Source organism: Nematolebias whitei, chromosome 20 (genome assembly GCF_014905685.2).
Source record: "Nematolebias whitei isolate Nwh7 chromosome 20, NemWhi1, whole genome shotgun sequence".
Taxonomy (NCBI): domain Eukaryota; kingdom Metazoa; phylum Chordata; class Actinopteri; order Cyprinodontiformes; family Rivulidae; genus Nematolebias; species Nematolebias whitei.
Window position 1 is genome coordinate 34,060,838 of NC_056517.1, and position 19,171 is coordinate 34,080,008.

General features: G+C 40.9%; 1 protein-coding gene across 2 annotated transcripts; it reads left to right on the forward strand.

Moving 5' to 3' along the window:
* The first annotated feature begins 212 nt into the window (after positions 1-212).
* On the forward strand, positions 213-18,912 carry rnpc3 (RNA-binding region (RNP1, RRM) containing 3). Of its 2 annotated transcripts, none has more exons than XM_037694461.1 (16): positions 213-255; positions 896-1,049; positions 1,128-1,175; positions 1,253-1,362; positions 1,443-1,526; positions 4,188-4,299; positions 4,728-4,796; positions 7,328-7,470; positions 7,633-7,758; positions 8,426-8,568; positions 12,018-12,200; positions 14,114-14,208; positions 14,292-14,350; positions 15,912-16,044; positions 18,670-18,747; positions 18,844-18,912. In XM_037694461.1, the coding sequence occupies exons 2-15, from the start codon at positions 900-902 to the stop codon at positions 18,736-18,738; spliced, it is 1,524 nt and encodes a 507-aa protein (XP_037550389.1). In that variant the 5' UTR covers positions 213-255; positions 896-899; the 3' UTR covers positions 18,739-18,747; positions 18,844-18,912. The 2 variants fall into 2 exon arrangements, with proteins under 2 accessions (XP_037550389.1, XP_037550388.1); XM_037694460.1 differs by having other exon boundaries at positions 214-282.
* Positions 18,913-19,171: the final 259 nt, after the last annotated feature.

Here is a 19,171-nt window from a genome sequence, read left to right on the forward strand (position 1 = left end):
TAATATGTGCAACATGTTGCAAAACAACAAACTGACCGTCTGTGTCAATTCTTCCGGAAATATATATATTTTTATATGTTTAAACGTCATATTTTTAGATTTTAGTACCAATCTACAAGTTTAAAGAGAAGCAGTAATTTTTATTTATCAGAAGGGGGCAGCAACGCACTGCATCCCTCCGAGTTTACCACAATACCAACGAAGAAGAAGTTCCAACCGGAAGTCCGTTTGTTTATAGACCGCTTTAGGACGCAGGTGTGGAACAAATTTATCTAATTTTAGGTAGTTACAACTTTGTAGTGCTTTGTCTAGCCTCGTGTTTATTCAAAGGTTTTTTTTTTTACATTTGACTAGTCGCCAATTAACAAAATAAATCGGAACAGAAAAAGACGCGAATCTTATTCTTGTTGGAGTTTGTTAGCCGCGAGCTAATTTGACGGCGGACAGAACTCTCATTGAAAAAAATGGAGATTTTACTTTGCATTGCTCACCGACCTTAAACCAAGTCGTTTATAACAATGCTAAAGATACGTAAACAATCAACACACTTTGGTCTTTCATTCGGGAATGTATGTTTATAAGACTTTTATAAATACTTCTAAATTTTGGGTATTTCCAAAGTTAGCTGCTAACGGGGCATCAATTTATTTGGAAACCACTTATCTAAAAAAAAAAACCAAACCATTTTACTTAGTATGTTTGCCACAAACCATATTAACCATATTGACCATAGGCAACTTAAACAAATCTCTAAATGTAACTGAGATGGATGCTTGTTTGTCTGCATGAAGCAGCACTACATATTTATTATAGAATACTAGTTAGAATAAAGTAAAACTGACCTTGTGTATAACAGGTTGATGTTTGTGGTGTTTTTCTGCTGCCTTGCCCACAGAAACATGGAAAATGAAGATGAGATCCAAAGTAACGGCACCAAAACGCTGCTCATTCGCCACTTACCAGCTGAGCTCAGCCAGGATGAGAAGGAGGACTTCCTGAAGTACTTTGGAGCCAAATCAGTCAAAGTCTTCCCAAACTGGGGTCGTCTTGTAGGTGATGTGCTCCTAAACATCGTTAATTTCCTTTGAGTGTATATCCAGTGTGAAAAGACTTGTCCGTCTCCACAGAAACATGCAGCGTTCGCATCATTTAAGAGCGAGAGGATGGCTGCAAAGGTCAGTGTTTTGTGTTCAGTTCGTCTCGTTTCGTGTCCGTTTGCTCCTCAGTTCACTCCTCACCACGTCTCTTGTAGGCTCTCAGCAGGCTTCATCAGCTAGAGGTTCTGAATCAGACGCTTGTTGTGGAGTTTGCAAAAGGCCAAGATGACGTCGTAGCTTTAAAGGACCCGCCAGTTTCAGACGGGTGAGTTGGTTGTGAGAGCAGATTAATGTTACACCCTGTTGTTTTATTGTTCCCCCTTTTTTTTTTTTTGTTTTGCACAGTCATGTGAAAGAAGAGCGGAAGTTAAAGGAGAGCAAACAACCAAATATCCCGCTTATAGAGACCGGTGTTGCACCTGAGCACGGGTAAGAATCAGCTTCTTTTATTAGTTTATTCATTTGTACATTTTGAGAGGTGAAAAGCATCAAATGTATCTATTTAGTTGTTTTTACCTGCAGCAGGTGAGTCATAAACCACCCAAACTACTACACATTTTGAACAGTTCAGTGTGTGACACGCCCTTCAGCTGTAGAAGCATTTGAGAGTTTGCTGTAAAGAAAGTGGAGGTCGGCGGCTGAACGAGGATCTGTCAGCTGCTCCTGCTGTTTAATGAGACCTGCAGTATTGGAGACCTCTGGCCAAAGTGCTGTGCATAACATGGTTATGTGGGGAATGCTCAAAAGACAATAAAAACAAACAGCAAATGGACAATTTTTGGAATACACAACTAACTAAATAAAAAGCAATAAAATATTAAAAAAGTTAGCTCATACCGAGTTAAAGGTCTGTGTCAGGGGAATCTAGTAAACAGGTTATGGATGTTTATCACTAATGTTAAATTAATGTTGGACCATGCGTGTGAAGTGTGTGTGAGGTCAGAGAGTCATGTATCTGCTCAGACAGGAGCCTGCAGGTGCACGGAGGAGCACCTGATAACTTCTAATCTTCTCGTCTGTAGGCTGGAAAGCCGAGGTCGTCTTGACCTCGCCTCAGTCTGATAAGCGTGTATTATAAAACACTTCCTGCCTCACTGTCCGGTGCAGATATTCATGACCGGGAACCAAGCATGTCACTTGCCTGTTGTGAGTAGAGACCTGTTAAAATCCTTCTTGTGTCTTCAGAGTTGCTTATTTTAGTAAATCCAGAAGATGAAAGGATATTTATCTAACACTCTGTTCCCAAAGTATTCACACAGGCAGGCTGCCCAGTTTGGTTGAAACTGGTTCTGGGCGTGATCAGAGGGTTTGACTCAATAACTCACACAGTTAGAGGAGACGTGCTCTCAGTTATTATGCTGATTAATGTACAGTATTTGTTGTTTGATTCCTGATGATGAATGCCCAAAAAAATTAAAGTATAACCTTTTTTTTTATGTTTTGCTTTTTATTCCCTTGTTTTGTTTAATTTAGTGTTACCTGAACATAACTGGGGCATTTTGTCAGGAATAACTTGTTCCAAATGTTTCCTTTAGAATTAAAATGTGTTTTCAGGACTATTTGCCGTCTGTGAGCAGCAGAGCTCTCCTCAGTGTCAGGACATTTGTTGGTCATTAAATCCTACGGGTGGATTCTCTCATAGACCCGTCGCGATCAACAATAAATCAATGAATCTCATGATAAATGAAAATTATCAACCTCGTTTTCATTTATCGGCTTCATCGTTTCTTCGTGTCTCTCTTTCTACTGAAGACACTGGACGACAAAAAGCTCAACTCCGGTGCTCTTCACTGACGCCTCCCTTTCTCTTAAAAATCCGTTTTAACGATCCAGAATTGTGTTTTTGGATCGTTAAAAGCAGCTGAGCTGAGAAGCTAAGCTAACAGGCCGACCTCTGGGGGAAAAAAACTCCGTCTTGTCGAAGCTCCAAAATTCACGGTTGAAACCTGTGTCTTCGTCTAAAAAGTTTTTTTTTCTGCAAAAAGAAACTGAGAACTTGTTTACTGCTTTTTTTTTAAATTAAAAGCTTGGAGTGAAAAATGCTACGCTAAAGAGCTCAAACCACAACGAGCGTCTGCCTTTTTGAGAACCGAACAAAATGCACGAGAGACAGCCCACGTCACGTCAAGGGGCCTCCCTCCCATTTTTCTTAGAGACACGCTGCTCGCTCCCTCACTATCCATCCTTCGGTTCGGTCTTATACTGCCATCCGTTGGCCAAAAAAAAAGATACTACACACAAAAGTAACCAACATTTCTTCTTAAATTTGACAATAATTACTAATTATTGTCAAATTTCAAACTATATTATAATTCATCGCAATATTTTCTGAGACAATTTATCGTGACAGACCAACTCTCTCGCTAAAGCTTTTCATAGCAGCATAACGGCTCAGTGGTTAGCACTGCTGCCTCACAGCAAGAAGGTCCTGGGTTCAATCCCCAGTTGGACCTGGGGTCTTTCTGTGTGGAGTTTGCATGCGTGGGTTTTCTCCCGGCACTCCGGTTTCCTCCCACAGACCAAAAGCATGATGTTGGTCTGCCTTCAGGCCCAGGCCTCCCTTACAAAAGAGATCTGTGATCTCAGTGGGATTTGCCTGGTTAAATAAAGGTTCATCAAAATAATAATAAATACAATTTCCTGTTTCGTTAAAGATACAGTGGAACCTGTCGTGTGCTTTTGTTCACTCGAGGTTAAATTTGAACGATTTTAGAAGCTGGTAAAAACCGGACGGATCATCTCATTGTGAGCTGAAACGTAAAACCCCACAGCTAAAGAGAGTCGACTTTGTTTTCCTCCGTTTGAGAAAAGTGGACTAGTTATTGTCAGAGTCAGAGTTTCTTTATTGTCATTCGCACCTCATGTGGTACATGTGGTGGAGCGAAATTTTGTACACGGGGTCCCAGTTACATCCAACAACAAAATGTATAAGAAAAACAGTAATAACATCTAAGATATGAACTAAGAAAAACATCAACTAAATATACACTAAGCACTCATAACATAAAACATATTTTCATACAACATATCATATCATACAACATATTGTGTTTTTGGTTTAAACTTTTTTTTTTTTTCTAATTTCTTTAGGTTGAAGTTTCAATCAAATCCCACGTTGAAATATTTGTACCCTTCGCCATCGAACAGCATCCTGACCAACATAACGCACGCCCTCCTGAGCGTGCCCAAGTTTTATGTTCAAGTGAGTAAAACCTGCTGTTTGTATCACCTCCATGTGCAGATGTTGACATGATGTTTTTATAATTATTATCCCTCTTTATTACCTGTTTGTAAAGTGAGAATTTATAAATGCTTCATTAGTTTCTGAACATTCAAGCTCCTAAAGATCAGACACGAACATTTGTCTTTTTAATCTTAACATGGGGAACAAGTTTTACCAAAACAACCACATTTCCCCTGGAGCCAAGCTGCACGGGGTTTTCCACCGGAGCTGCTTCCTTCAGCACCTTGGTGGCGCTGGTGTTTCACACCGAAGCTGCAATCCCACCTCGATCCTTGTATTTGTATGCAGTAGTCAGACGTGTGTCACGCGTGGACATTTAGGCTGCAGCCGTATGTTTATACACGCCTCACACACGGCTGCCTGTGCATGTGCTCCACATTAAACAGGTGCTTCATCTGATGAACAAGATGAACTTACCGTGTCCGTTCGGTCCCGTCACGGCCAGACCGCCCCAGGTAAGATGAGATTTTTGTCCACGGCAAAAAGGTGAGGCATCGTTTGCGTTGAAAGAAAACGAAAACGACCAGAAAAACGTAACGTAAAGGTTACCGTCACTGCAGGATGTTTGGACTCGTGATCTTGGAAAAGATTTTAAATACAAAATCACAAAAAAACGTCTTTGCTCCAGATTCTGCAGCCATTTTTTTATTTTTTTTTATTAAGGTTTTGCAGAAAGTTATGAACAAAAAATATCTAACCTGTTCTTTAGAACAAATCTGTTTAATTCTGACTGGATAGAACTAACAGCTAAAACTCTTTAGTCACTCAAACTGTAAATAAAGTATCTTATAGATGAAGTGGGCCCGCCTGATCTGGTTTACTAAACTAAACCGTATTTTGGGAACAGAATAAAATTATCTGATTTCCTTATTGGTATTTCATAATTTACTGTATTATCGGTGGAATAAATTATAGAGCCTGACCGATATGGAAATTTTGAGAGGGGCAAGTTATTGCCGATAACCAATATAATGGCTGAAAAGTTTTGAGCTTTGTCCACCCCAAGAATCCAAGTAAACGGATACTTTTAACTATGTTAAGACTTTAACAAGATCTATTTGTGAAAAAGAAACCCAGTTTTAATTCCAGTTTCTTTATCAAGTTTTCAACATGAGGCTTAAAAGAGAGATGTGCATCAACCAAAATTCCCAAATATTTGCAAGATTCGACAAACTCAATAGGAACACCATTCGTAAATCAGAGTCAGAGTCAGAGTTTCTTTATTGTCATTCGCACCTCATGTGGTACATGTGGTGGAGCGAAATTATGTACCACATGAGGTGCGAATGACAATAAAGAAACTCTGACTCTGACTCTGACTCTGACTCTGATTTACGAATGGTGTTCCTATTGAGTTTGTCGAATCTTGCAAATATTTGGGAATTTTGGTTGATGCGCATCTCTCTTTTAAGCCTCATGTTGAAAACTTGATAGATAAATAAGATAGAAGGAAGGACTGCTGGTACCGACTTCCTGTTTGAAAACATCCCTTTGGTTTTTTCAGCATTTAGCACAAGTTTGAGACGGAACAAATCAGACTGGATGCTGTTGAATGTAGACTGTAAAAGCTGGAAAACCTTAGCAACAGTTTTAGCTCGACAATAAACAACTGTATCATCAGCATACAAAGGTAAGGATGCATCAGGGGTGATCTGACCTACTGTACATCACTAATGTAGCTTGTAAGAGGGTGGGTCCTAAGACTGAGCCTTGTGGTACACCATTGTAGACAGTTAAGTACCTGTTTTAACACTTGAAGTCTTGAAACAGTCTCCTAACATGTCTTCACATTTTTTATCCTCCGCTATTCACCATAAAGTTATCAAGTGTTACAAAAGTATAAATTTAAACAAAGAAACTCCCCTGTTCATTGTTTAAACCGCCAGTCACATATAGTGAAGGTCTAATATTGACCACAGCAGCATTGTTTTTTTCTTTACAGAGAAGTAAATATTTCAGACAAACAACACATTTCATCGAAAACGACAAAGATAATGTTACTAACACTGATATATTTTACCTCTACGTTAGATTTATTGTTCTGGATAAAGTTTTACAAGGCTAGGCTGTCTAAACGTTAGCTTGCTAACTTGAGAGGCATGTAGCTAATGACAAGCGGGTTAGAGGATTGAAGAGAATTTATTATTGTTCATTTGTTTTACAGATCAGTTCAAATAAACTTACGATGCTCTGTTCAGAATACACTACACAGTTTTGCTCGCTACTTCAGCTGTACTGAAAGTGAAAGTTAAGGTCCATGACTTGAAAGTAGTCCACATGTGCCCTCTGCTGGATAAATTGTACAATTACAGCTTACGGCAGTAAGGACACGGCTTGTTTCCAGTGTTTATATCTGCACATAATGGGACAATTTTCACGGATACCGATATGTTACCAAACGCCTATATCATCCTAAAATATCGGTCATACTGATATATCGGTCGGGCTCTAATAATTTATAGTTGGGTTTGAATCTAGATCTGTTTTGAACAGAAAAAGATTTATAATTTGGACTTTTTTTTTGTTTGAGCAGTTCTCTGAGGTGACTTCTATTGTGAATTGGTGCTGTATAAATAAACTTAATTAAATGAAACCGAATGAACGTTTGTGTATGAAAAATACAGGATTAGAAAGAAGCTGCAGTCCCGCCTACTTTCCCACATGACTTTTCTTTTAAGCATGAAATAACAAATTACTGTTCAACGTGTTACAAAACTGAAGACTTGAACATTTAGCAGCAGGGTAAAATCTGTATGAATCAAGATTCGTCAACACTTATAGTCAAGAGTCGTGTTAACATGGAAGAGGCGGGACTTAAGACAACCAACAGGGACGATCGGTCCTATTCCGGCTTCAACGTCCGGGTTCCATTTGGACGTCTAGATGTATAAAGTTTTTGCGGTACAGTTCAGTATGAGGATGTCGGGTGAGGCAGAAAATATGTTTGTTTGCATACAAGTATTTCAGTCACTGATGTTTCCTGCAGTTTATTCCCCTGCCTCCTGCTCCCGCCATACCCATGCCCCCTCCCTTCCCTCCCGACTACCCCCCGTTACCGGAGGAGGAGATGGAGCTGTCCAGCGGTGAAGAGTCGGAATACGAGAGCGGCGATGACGAGGACAAAGAGAGGTGAGGGAGCAGAAAATCCAGCTTCCTCAATCAAACAAATCTCCGTTATTTTCCCGTAATTAGGTTGATTCTTTGTTGACGGGCGGGTTTTCGACGGGGTGCTCGTTTGTGTCCAGGTTAAGTCGCCGTTTCCTTCACTCCCCCGTGCTTGCTTCATTTCAGGATTGCTCGTCTGATGGGCCTGGTCAACCAAGCATGCAAGAGACCACTGAGACCAAAAGCAGCTTCAAAAAGAAAGAAGCCCAAGATCAAAGATCTTCTTTACGCTCCCAAACCAGACTCTCAGAGGTAGACCGAACGCACTCGTGCACGTTAGACACCATTTGTCTGGTTACTGCATTCTGAGGCGCGTCAAACCAAATCGTTACACAATACGTTTTTGGTATAAAGACGGCCACACTCAGATGAACAGACACTTCTGTTTCTAATCTATAAATACATACAGAGCGGGGAATAGAAGGAAGGACTGTTGGTACAGACTTCCTGTTTGAAAACAACATCCCTTTGGTTTTTTCAGCATTTAGCACCAGTTTGAGATGGAACAAATCTGACTGGATGATGTTGAATGCAGACTGTAAAAGCTGAAAAACCTTAGCAACTGTTTTAGCTCAACAATAAACAACTGTATCATCAGCATACAAATGTAAGGATGCATCAGGGGTGATGTGACCTACTGTACATCACTAATGTAGATTGTAAAGAGTGTGGGTCCTAAGACTGAGCCTTGTGGTACACCATTGTTGACAGTTAAATAACTGGAGGAAGTACCATTGTGTTGAACACACTGCCTCCGATCAGAGAGGTAATTAGAAAACCAACTGATAGTGTGATCTGAGAAACCAATGTCAGAGAGCTTATGACATAAGATGTCATGGTCCAGATGCCAAAAGCTTTAGACGGGTCTAATCTGCACGTTTGATTAAGAAACGTGTGGGCTCTGCTGTTTATCCTTCAGTGCTCCCGTCCTGCAGCCGTCCGATGTGTTCGAGCAGCCGAACGCCGCCGGGCCCAAGAAAATTGAATTCCACATCTCGGTTCAGGACGTGGCAGCTGCTGTGGAAGGGAGTGGATCTGCACAGCCTCACGATGAAGACAAAAGTAAGGCTCAGCTTTTCTACTTTGTCCAGCTTGTTCCGTTCAGCTCACAAAATCTGAGGGGGACAAAAGTTCAGTTTATAATGAGAAAATACAAAGAAATCAAATAAGTCGTTGAATATCAAGATAATTTTACACTTTAAATACATTTTCAGTGTAACGTGAAGGACCCCAGGGCTTCATAACCTCCACGACCACTTTATTTAAAGTTATGGATATGATTTATTGTTCTTGTCCATCATTTTCTTGTTGGTTTAGTTAATTATTGTAATAAAATCTTAAAAGTCAAATTTAGTTTCCTTACAATTTGGGTAAATGTTCATTTATTAAGGTAAAGAGCTCCCTGCAGGTAACTTCCACTTCAGGGACTGAGTTCTGTTTAATAAGTTATTCATCTGGTTATTAGTCTGTAAACGAACCTAATAAGTATAGAAAAGCATCAAAACATAAATATCGTTGGTAATTTTGTCATCTTTCACTCAGTGTTTCTGAAACTTAACATATTTTCATCTTTTTTTTTTTGGTCATCCCTAAAAAGTATTTATATGCTGAAATTATCTCAACTCCACTGTTTTTATTGACGACTTTAAAACGTTGGATTTGTGTATAAATCTCTAATAGACGAGCTCGATGCTAACCACGTTAGCTTTGCTATGGAGTTTTCAGTTGCTGTTTGTTTGTCAGCAGCCTGAGATTATGTTATTGTGCACGCTTTATTAGGTTTAAAGTTGTCAAATGAGCCACAATCCTCTGCAGTTTGTAAATTTGTATTTCTCTCTCTGTGTTCATGAGATATTTTGCTAATGGATAGGCCGGTCACGATAACAAATTTTGCCGGGCGATTAATTGTTTCAGAAATTATTACGATAAATGATAATATTGTTTGAAATTTGACAATAATTAGTAATGTCAAATTTAAGAAGAAATGTTGGTTCAATTTGTGTGTAGTGCCTTTTTTGACCACCGGATGGCAGTATAAGACTGAACCAAAGGATGGATAGTGAGGGAATGAGCAGCATGTCTCTTTAAGAAAAATGGGAGGGAGGCCCCTTGACGTGACATGGGCTGTGTCATTCCTGTTTTACAGTTCTCAAAATGGCGGACGCTCGGTGTGGTTTGAGCTCTTTAGCATTAGGGATGCACTGATCCACTTTTTTCACTTCCGATCCAATACCGATATCTGCGTTTTGATGCCGATCTGATACAGAAAAACTTTGCTGAATTAACAAAAAATGGCTAAATCGTGTCATCAGATGACACGATTTAGCCATTTTTGTTGTCTACCTGGATGTTTGCTCTTACAAACCCAGTGCTGAATTCACTTAAAACATTTGGTTTTTTTTAAACGCAGACATGAATGTACTGAATTACTCATTTATTGAAAACTCTGCACCAGAGCAGCTCACTTAAACACACCAAGAGCTTCACAAGCTCGGTCAAACGTGTAAAAAGAACACAACTTTAATTTGTTCAGTCAGTTTGCTAGCACGTGACGTCACTCGGAGCACAAAGTATAGAGTTAGAGTGACTAGATCTGCCCAGTCTTGGATCAGTCACATTGTCACCGACACCCGATCCAGAAGGTTTTTTTTTTTTTTTATGTCCGTACCGATATCGGTATCGGATTGTTGCATCTCTATTTAGCATAGCATTTTTCACACAAAAGCTTTTAATAAAAAAAAATCAGTCCACAAGTTCTCAGCTTCTTTTTGCAGAGAAAAATAACTTTTTACACGAAGGCACGGGTTGGAGCTTCGACAAGACGGAGGTTTTTTTCCCCGAGGTCAGCCTGTTAGCTTAGCTTGTAGCTTAGCTGCTTTTAATGATCTAAAAATGTGATTTTATTTAGTTAAAATAGATTTTAAAGAAAAAATAGAAAGGGAGGCGTCAGTGAAGAGCACCGGAGTTGAGCTTTTTGTCATCCAGTGTCTTCAATAGAAAGAGAGACACGAAGAAACGATAAAGCCGATAAATGAAAACGATGTTGATCGTTTTCATTTATCATGCGATTAATTGATTTATTGTTTATCGCGACAGGCCTACGAACAAACAGTAACATATTTCATGATCGGAGCTTCGACTGTAGCTGGCTGGGCGTTCTAGAAGGAAGCTGGTGAAGTTGTGTGCAGCGGTTCTGATGTGTAAAAACGGTCGTTGTAGGATCAGCTAAAGTCGAGCTTCGTTTATCAGCTGAAGTATGAAAAGGAAGAGATGACTGAAAGTGACAGCAGAGACGATTTGTAACGCTGAGTGTGAACGGCAGCGGTGCATGAATGCGTGCGCACGTGCTGCAGATGGGGAAGAGCAGCCAGCCTGTACGAATCCCGACGAAAAGAAAAAGCTTGTCGTGCACGTCAAGAGGTGGTGTGGGTGTTGTCGTGCACGTAAAGAGGTGGTGTGGGTGCACTGAGCCGAGGAGCGTTCGGGAGCTTTTCTGATCCCGACCTGCAGGTCCTTATCTGTCCCCGGCGCTGCTTTTCATTTGAATCGCTCGTTTATCAGAGCCCACGCCGTCGCCTCCCCTCACAGTTTATCTTTCCCCGGCCTCCAGGAAATCCTCTGCGCTTGGCTTCGAGATCTGTGTTTCTCAGAGTTGGGAGGTGGAGGGCGGGGGGGAGATAAGGCAAACGGGGAAGCCCACAGCTGGATGAGAAACTCTGAGCGAGCCCACAGTTCAAACCTTTCTTCTGGAAGTTTCTGCTTGGACGTGCCGCTGTGTTTGGTTCTGGCTTTAAAGAGCAGCCGGGGCGAGAACCCGGCTCTTGTCTCAGTGTGATAATAAACAGGAAGTACAGAAAAAATCCACGGCTCTTTATGCACAAAAAACCACCCCCTCCCCCAGAGAACTTTGAATAAAGTAGATGCCATTTCCTGCATTCTGGTGTCTTTTACAGAGGTTTATTACAGTAGATGAACATGAAGCAAAAGACGTAAACTATTATTATTAAAATCTTTATGACTGCAAAGCGTTCGGTGCAGCTCTGCAGGTAAGGGGCGTTCACTTCAGGACAAACTGAGGTCGCCGATTGGTCAGTTGCTGACGCGCCATCTGGGTTGATTGACAGGTGGGTTGAGGATCCGGCTACTTCTAAATTAAAATAAATAAAAATCATAGATTTCAGTGGCCCGTTTAAGACTGCCACCGTTTATTCAATATTTATGTGAATCTAAGGTGGGGACAGTTTATATTGAAGCACAGACAGAGCAACTCGGCCTCAGTCTGTCCACACCTGCGTCCTCGGACCAGTTCTGATGAAGCAGCTGCAGCTCCTCAGTTAAACCATCATGGCGGCCATCTTGACTCAGGTTGACCTCCAGAGTTAATCAGTTGTAGGACGTTTGTAACACCTCCTGCCTGCGGCCTGATTTAAAACTTTTCACTCATTTCCTTGAAATCCAAGCGGTAATCGTCCGTTCGCGTGTTTTAACGATGCGCTTTATGTTTTTTCAAGCGGCCGAGCGTGTGGCGGCCCCCAGCAGTGGTCAGGAGGCGACGGTGGCCGAAGGCTTCGGGAAGCTTTACCCCAGCTCCCAGACGTCCCAGCAGCAGGAGGCGCAGAACGACGACGAGCAGGACGTCGTGTCGGACGTCGTCTCCAGGAAGGAGCTGGAGAAAGGGAGGCTGTCCAAAGATGGTAAATATGAGCTAAAAATGGTCGGGAACAACAGCCGACACACAGCTGAAGGGTTGCTTATCAGCTGATGCTGCAATTAGTTCTCAGACGTTTTCTACAACAATGATCTAGAATGTTTCAGGAATCTGTTTCAGGTTGAGAACTTACAACGACAATAATCCTCCCTTCATGCTGCTGCTTTCTTCTTGCTGTCACAAAACAGCCGAAACGTTCTCTCACGCGTTCTGCAGTGATGCGAGGCGAGTCGGCGGGTGCAGCCGTTAGGCTGCGAGTCGATGGCTAAACAAAAAACTGTGCCGACTGTAGAAAATGAAATTTAAAATTAGACACTGATGAACCTCCTGCTAACATGAGCTGCACCTGGAGGAGGCGAGCGTCGTTCTTCTGTTAGGATCGTGAGTTTGGTCGTTCTCTGAGCCAGATGTTGACGTCATCACAGCTTCTGTCTCTGAACTGCTTTCAGCCTTTTGGTTGTCTAATGATCAGCTGAAATTAAACCCATGAGGTGAGAACCGGCACACGTCAACGTGGCAGAAGTTAAGATTAATGCCATCGGCTGTTCTGAGAACGCTGAGTCAGCATTTTTATTTACAATCGCACTATTTCTGTGTACTTTGAGCTGTTTTAATCGTTCATGTCTCAAAACGTTCAGCTCGTTTGGGAGATGGGAGCTCTGGCTGTTGGTTTGTGCAATTTTATGCTTTTCAAAACATTTTCCCCATAAAAACGCGCTGAGATCAGTTTAATTTCTTTCAAAATGTCTGCTCCGTTTTTGTTGTCTTATCTTAATTCTACTTTTACCTTTAGCTGCTTTTAGCTTTTACTTACCAAATCTGGTGCGTTTAGCGTTTTGCTACTGCTTTTGTTATTTTAGCTTTTAGACAACTTTTTGCTACTTTTAGCTTCTAGCTACTCTTGATACTTTTACCTATCCATGTTTAAGATTTAGCTACACTTTTGATACATAAGCTTCTAGCCTGGCTTTTGCTACTTTTAGCTACTGTTTTAGTACTTTGGGCATTTAGATAGAAGCTTTAAGCAGCAAAATGCTATCTACTGTTTTGGTACTTTTGGCTAGCCTTTTGCTACTTTTAGATAGCTTAAGTGATAATTTAGCTTTTAGCTACAGTTTTGCTATATTAGCATTTAGCTAGCCTATTTTTATTTTTATTTACCATTTTGTTACTTTTATTCAACTTTTGCTATGTTTAGCTCTTAGCACTTTTAACTAACTTTTTAAAAAAAACTTTTAGCATCTAAATTGACTATTGATACTTTGACCTAGCTTTTTGATAATTTAGCTTTTAGCTGCTGTTCTGCTACATTAGTTTTTAGCCATTTTTTGGCAACTTTTTTCTTTTTGCTAGACTTTTGATACTTTTGGCTAGCTTATTGATAATTTAGCTTTTATCTATAGTTTTGCTCTGTTAGCGTTTAGCTAGCCTATTTTGTTTTTAGCTACCATTTTATTACGTTTAATTAGCGTTTGCTTTTTTGAGCTCTTAGAAAGTACTTTTAACCAACTGTTTTTTTACTTTTAGCATCTCGACTATACTTTGACCTAGCTTTTTTTATAATTTAGCTTTTAGCTACATTAGTTTCGCTACATTATCTTTTAGCCAGTTTTTGGCAACTTTTTTTTAGCTATACTTTTGATACTTTCACTTATCTTTTTTACTACTTTTAAGCCTTAGCCACCTTTCTGGTTTGTGATATTTTGCTAACAGATTACATTATTGCCCGACAGTTGAGCGCTGACGAGTCGCCTGTCGGTGTGTCTCTGAGCCCGGCTCCTCCTGTGTTAAGCGTCAGAGTTGAACGAAGCTGCTCTGCGATCCTTCAGACTCTTTTTATTTTTTATTTTTTATTTTTTAATTCACCTCACGTTCGTTCCTGTTTCTTTCCTAAAACAGAGATAAAGAGGATGTCGGTGTTTAAGAACTACGAAGCTGGCGAGCCGACCTGCAGGCTGTATGTGAAGAACATCGCCAAGCAAGTGGAAGAGAAGGTCGGCCCCGTTTAGCTGATTGTTGTTACTTCTTCCTGAATGAATAAATGAAAATAAACTCTTTGTCGTTTTTATGACTTTAGGACCTGAGGTACATCTACGAGAGATACATCAACCCTTCATCGGAAGCAGAGAGGAACATGTAAGTTAAAAAAAATCTGTTTGAATGTTGAACTTGTTGTGTGCCACTGCACCCCGTTTGAGCTATTTCCGATTCCAGCAATTATTCAGCTCCTCCTGAGAGTTTTTTGTGATTCGTGCTGACTCTGCCTTGTGTTTTTAATAAGGATCTAAACAGATACTCAGATCATGAGGGACGTTTTGATGTTTGTGCATCAGCAGTACTTCAAACAGATATTCTACCTGACTCATCAACTGAATACAAAAAAACAAACAAGAGGAACTCTCTGCCAGAGGCTCGATCTGGGCTTTACTGACCTGTGTTTATTGTTGATGGGCTACCGATGCTAAATATACAAAATACTATATGCTATAATATATAACATATAGTATAATTAGTAATTATTGTCAAATTTAAAAAGAAATGTTGGTTATTTTGTGTGTAGTACCTTTCTTCGACCACCAGATGGCAGTATGACTGTTTGAACCCAAGGATGGATAGTGAGGGAGCGAGCAGGGTGTCTATGAAAAATGGGAGGGAGGCCCCTTGACGTGACATGGGCTGTCTCTCTTCGGCGGATGCTCAGTGTGGTTTGAGCTCTTCAGCATTTTTCACACAAAAGCTTTTAATAAAACAATCAGTAAACAAGTTCGCACGGGTTTCAACCGGAGTCTAACACAAGTAAACGGAGAGAGGAGAGCAATGTGCAAAAATAAAAACGCTGCCTGTAAATCAGCTTATCATATCGAAGACACGGTCGGCTAACAAGACGGCTAAAGTTAGCCGACCGTGTCTTTAGCGATGCTTCACACACGCTTACTAACGTTGTGAGGCGGCGCACCTGAAGAGGATCATTATTTAATATATGGACGGTAAGCAGTTTATTTTTTAGACATTTAGTAGAGTTACAGCTGTTTGTTAGTAAATGTGCCTGTGTGACAATTTGGACAAAGCTTTGACTCAGAAATAGATTTTTATTACTTTATGGAAAGAAAAAATATTAATTAATTCAATCTTTATACAGTTTAGTCTCATTGAGCCACGGGACTCATTTACGAGAGAAACCTGATTAACAAATAATGATGACAACAGTAGACAATAATTAAAGAAAGCATATGAATCGAAAAAATTAATGGAAGAAAATTATATTAAAATACTAAACAAAACCAGCTACATTATAAAGCGATGTAAAATACTAAAAACGGGAACGTGTCTGCATAGGTTTGTGCCATGAACTTAGCAGATGCTTGAATATCGATATATATCGTATATCGCGATTTATCTAAAAATATCGAGATCTTCATTTTGGTCCATATCGTGCAGCCCTAGTTGCAGGCTTGTTAGGATTTACCCAGACATCTGCACATCTCGTACTGAATAAAGCTACACTTTGAGGCTCCTCCTTGTTTCTCTTTGGCTCGGTGAAATCAATAGGTTGTCCGTCAGTGACTGTTTTATCTGCTTCCAGGAGCAGAAAACCGTTCCCCTCCTCCTGCACCGAACACAGCAGAACGTCGTGGAGCCGGTCCGGCCACAAACCCGCAGCGATAATGACGTGTCCCTGCTTTGCTTTGTTCCTCAGGTTTGACATTGTGTTAATGAAGGAGGGGCGGATGAAAGGCCAGGCCTTCATAGGACTCCCGAGTGAGCAGAGCGCAGAAAAAGCCCTGCGGGAAACCAACGGCTTCGTTCTCCACGACAAACCCCTCGTGGTCGTATCCTTTCATCCCCTCTCGCAGGGTGATGCAGAACGAGGGCTTTTAAAAGGAGTGCAACGGCAGGCTTTGTGTTTTAGTCGAGGGTTTAATTAATTTTGGGCGTGAAGGTACGCCGACACAAAGAGTTCTGTTTGGCGTCAAAAAGTATTGTCCTTTTGTTCCACAGCAGCTGAAACGAGTGACCGAGAGGCTTTTATTGAGTCTTACACGCGAGTACATGGAGGTGGCTCGGACGTGTAACGGGTGATATGTTTGGGTTTCATACCGACCCTCCCCCTCTTAGATGAGTTCCTGGCTTTGGTCCTCAGCGCCTTCAAGAGGACAGGGAATGATCTCTGACAGCTCCGAACCACCAGCTGCTCTTCCTTCCTGTGTGTGCAGAGAATTATGCTTCAACTTTTGAACCCTTGTGGAGAAGAACTCTTGGTTCTGACCGAGTTTTAACGCTCGTTCAGTCATGTGTTTGCTCAAAGACAAATTACAGCAATGTATTCTTCAAGTATTTATTCTTAATTTAAGCAATATTGCTCCAAAAAAATACTCAAAGTGTAAAGTTCCACGAGGAAAGAAGAGGAAAAAGTGAAACGTGGTGCATGCGTGTGAATTCACCTCCTTTTCGTTAAAGCTCAAACCAGAAGCCACACGATGATGCTCCTCACAGGTGGATCTTATTTAAGTGTCATTCAGTGTAGACGCACCTATTCCTGAAAGAATCAACACCAGTCCAATGCATTTAAGGGGTACCACTTAGCATGAGACATCATGAAGACCAAGGTACTTTCCACACAGCTCAAAGACTTAGTTGTGGAGAAGACGGATCAAGGTTGTAGTATAAGAATATTTCCCAGAACCTTGTACATCCCATGAAGCGTCATTAAATCTGTTCTTAGGCAACAGAAAAGTGATGTCACCACAGCAAACCTTCCAAGAGAGGGTTGTCCACCATGACTCATGGAGCAGGTCAGGAGGCTGGACCCTGGTGGAGCTGAGCAGCTCTTCTGCAGAGAACAGAGGACCTGTTCATAGGACCACTAGAGGCTTCATGGAAGAGCAGCAGGAAGAAGTCGTTGCATAAAGAAAAACCAGCTGGACTGTTTGAAATTTCTTCCCTGAACATGGAAGAAGATGTTCTTGTCATCATCAGTTTTAATCCATCCAGACCATGTCTGAGGCACATCTACCACCTCTCATCCTGCTGAGAAACCCAGTCCCACAGTGAAACATGGTGGTGGCACCATCATGCTGTGGGGATGTTTTCCATCAGCAGGGACTAAAAAAACCAGTCGGAGATAAAGGAGAGATGGACGAAGCAAAAGACGAGGACATTTCTGAGAGGAACTTGTTTGAGACGGAGGTCCACCAGTGAGTTTAAACAAAGCTGGAGAACCCTCCACTGGTTTACGGAGAACTAGGCAAATGGTTCTACTTAAATCTTGCATCAGTTCAGTCCTGAAAGCTTCTGCACCTGGGGCTCTAATACATATTGAGGTTTGGGAGGTGAATCCATATTCAAACTTAAAAGAAATCTTTGATTATTTTGTTAAACTGCCTGAAAGGTGAAGGGTTATTAACAGACAACATGCGGTGACGGTCTTATTCAACCCGTTATGGGGTAAAGACTTAATTCAACGGTGCGTTTGTCAGAACTAGGCATGTCACGATAACATTCTGCTGGGCGATTAATTGTCTCAGAAATTATTGCGATAAACGATAATATTGTTTGAAATTTGATGATAATTAGTAATTGTCAAATTTTTTTAAAATGTTGGTTAATTTGTTTTGTGTGTAGTACCTTTTCAACCACCGGATGGCAGTATAAGACTGTTTGAACCGATGGATGAATAGTGAGGGAGCGAGCAGCATGTCTCGTTAAGAAAAAGGGGAGGGAGGTCCCTTGACGTGACACGGGCTGTCTCGTTCCTTTTTTCCGGTTTTCAAAATGGTGGATGCTCTGTGTGGTTTGAGCTCTTGAGCATAGCATTTTTCAGACAAAGCTTTTAATAAAAAAACCAGTGAACAAGTTCGCAGCTTCTTTTTGCAGAGAAAAACAACTTTTTACACGAAGGCGCAGGTTTCAACTGTGAATTTTGGAGCTTCGACAAGACGGAGGCTTTTTTTTTCCCCGTGGTCGACCTGTTAGCTTAGCTCCTTTTAACGTTCCAAAAACGCGATTTTGGAACGTTAAAATGGATTTTAAAGAAAAAAGCGATCCAGTGTCCAGTAGAGAGAGCGACACGAAAACGATAAAGCCGATAAATGAAAATTATCGGCCTAATTTTAATTTATCATGCAATTAATTGATTTATCGTGACAGGCCTAGTCAAAACCTGCCACAATGCTAGAATGGCAACCTAAAGAAAACAAGACTCGAGTTCTCGAAGGCAATTTTAGACAAAGGTTTGTGGCATGATGAGAGCACTGCTGCAACTTTTTCCTCAATTTCCACTTTTATGAGGCAGAGGTTTCACGAAGCAAAGGGGACCCAACGTTCTTTGTACAAGGTTGGATGTAAATGTGGAGTTCCCATGCAGGGGGAACAAAGCAAGCTGTTCAGAGTGGTTGAGCTGACGAAGCACATTTAGGACGTATGTTGCTGTACAAACCTTAACGAGAAGTTCACAGCAATTCGCTCGATCCGCAAGACCGAAACAAGATACCACAGATCATAAGAAAGGTCCAAAGCAACGGTGAACATAACGGGTGAGAAAAAAAATTCCAAGGTCCTTTTACTCTTCTTAAAATCGGCCACTGGATTCTCATTACTGCAATTATTTTTTTATATTTTATCATTTTAAGATACCAAGCCTTGATATTGTGGCCCTCCAGAACCATATGTATCCTTATTCCGATATATCCTTTGGAGAAAAAAAACAATACTACTGAGGATAAAGGCAGTTTATTTATAGATACCGATGCACACATCGAGCTTTAAACTACTCAGCGTGTCCTGTAGTTTAACAGAAAAGACTCCGCATCGTGCTGCGTTTGTATAGTTTTTATTTTTATTCTGTTTTGGATTGCTCAGGCTGATTTCTTCCTTGTTTGACTGAATAGGTGGAGATCATCGGAGGCCGTCTTCTTCCATTCTTACAGCGTTGAATAAAATCTTTTAATAAAGTGTCTG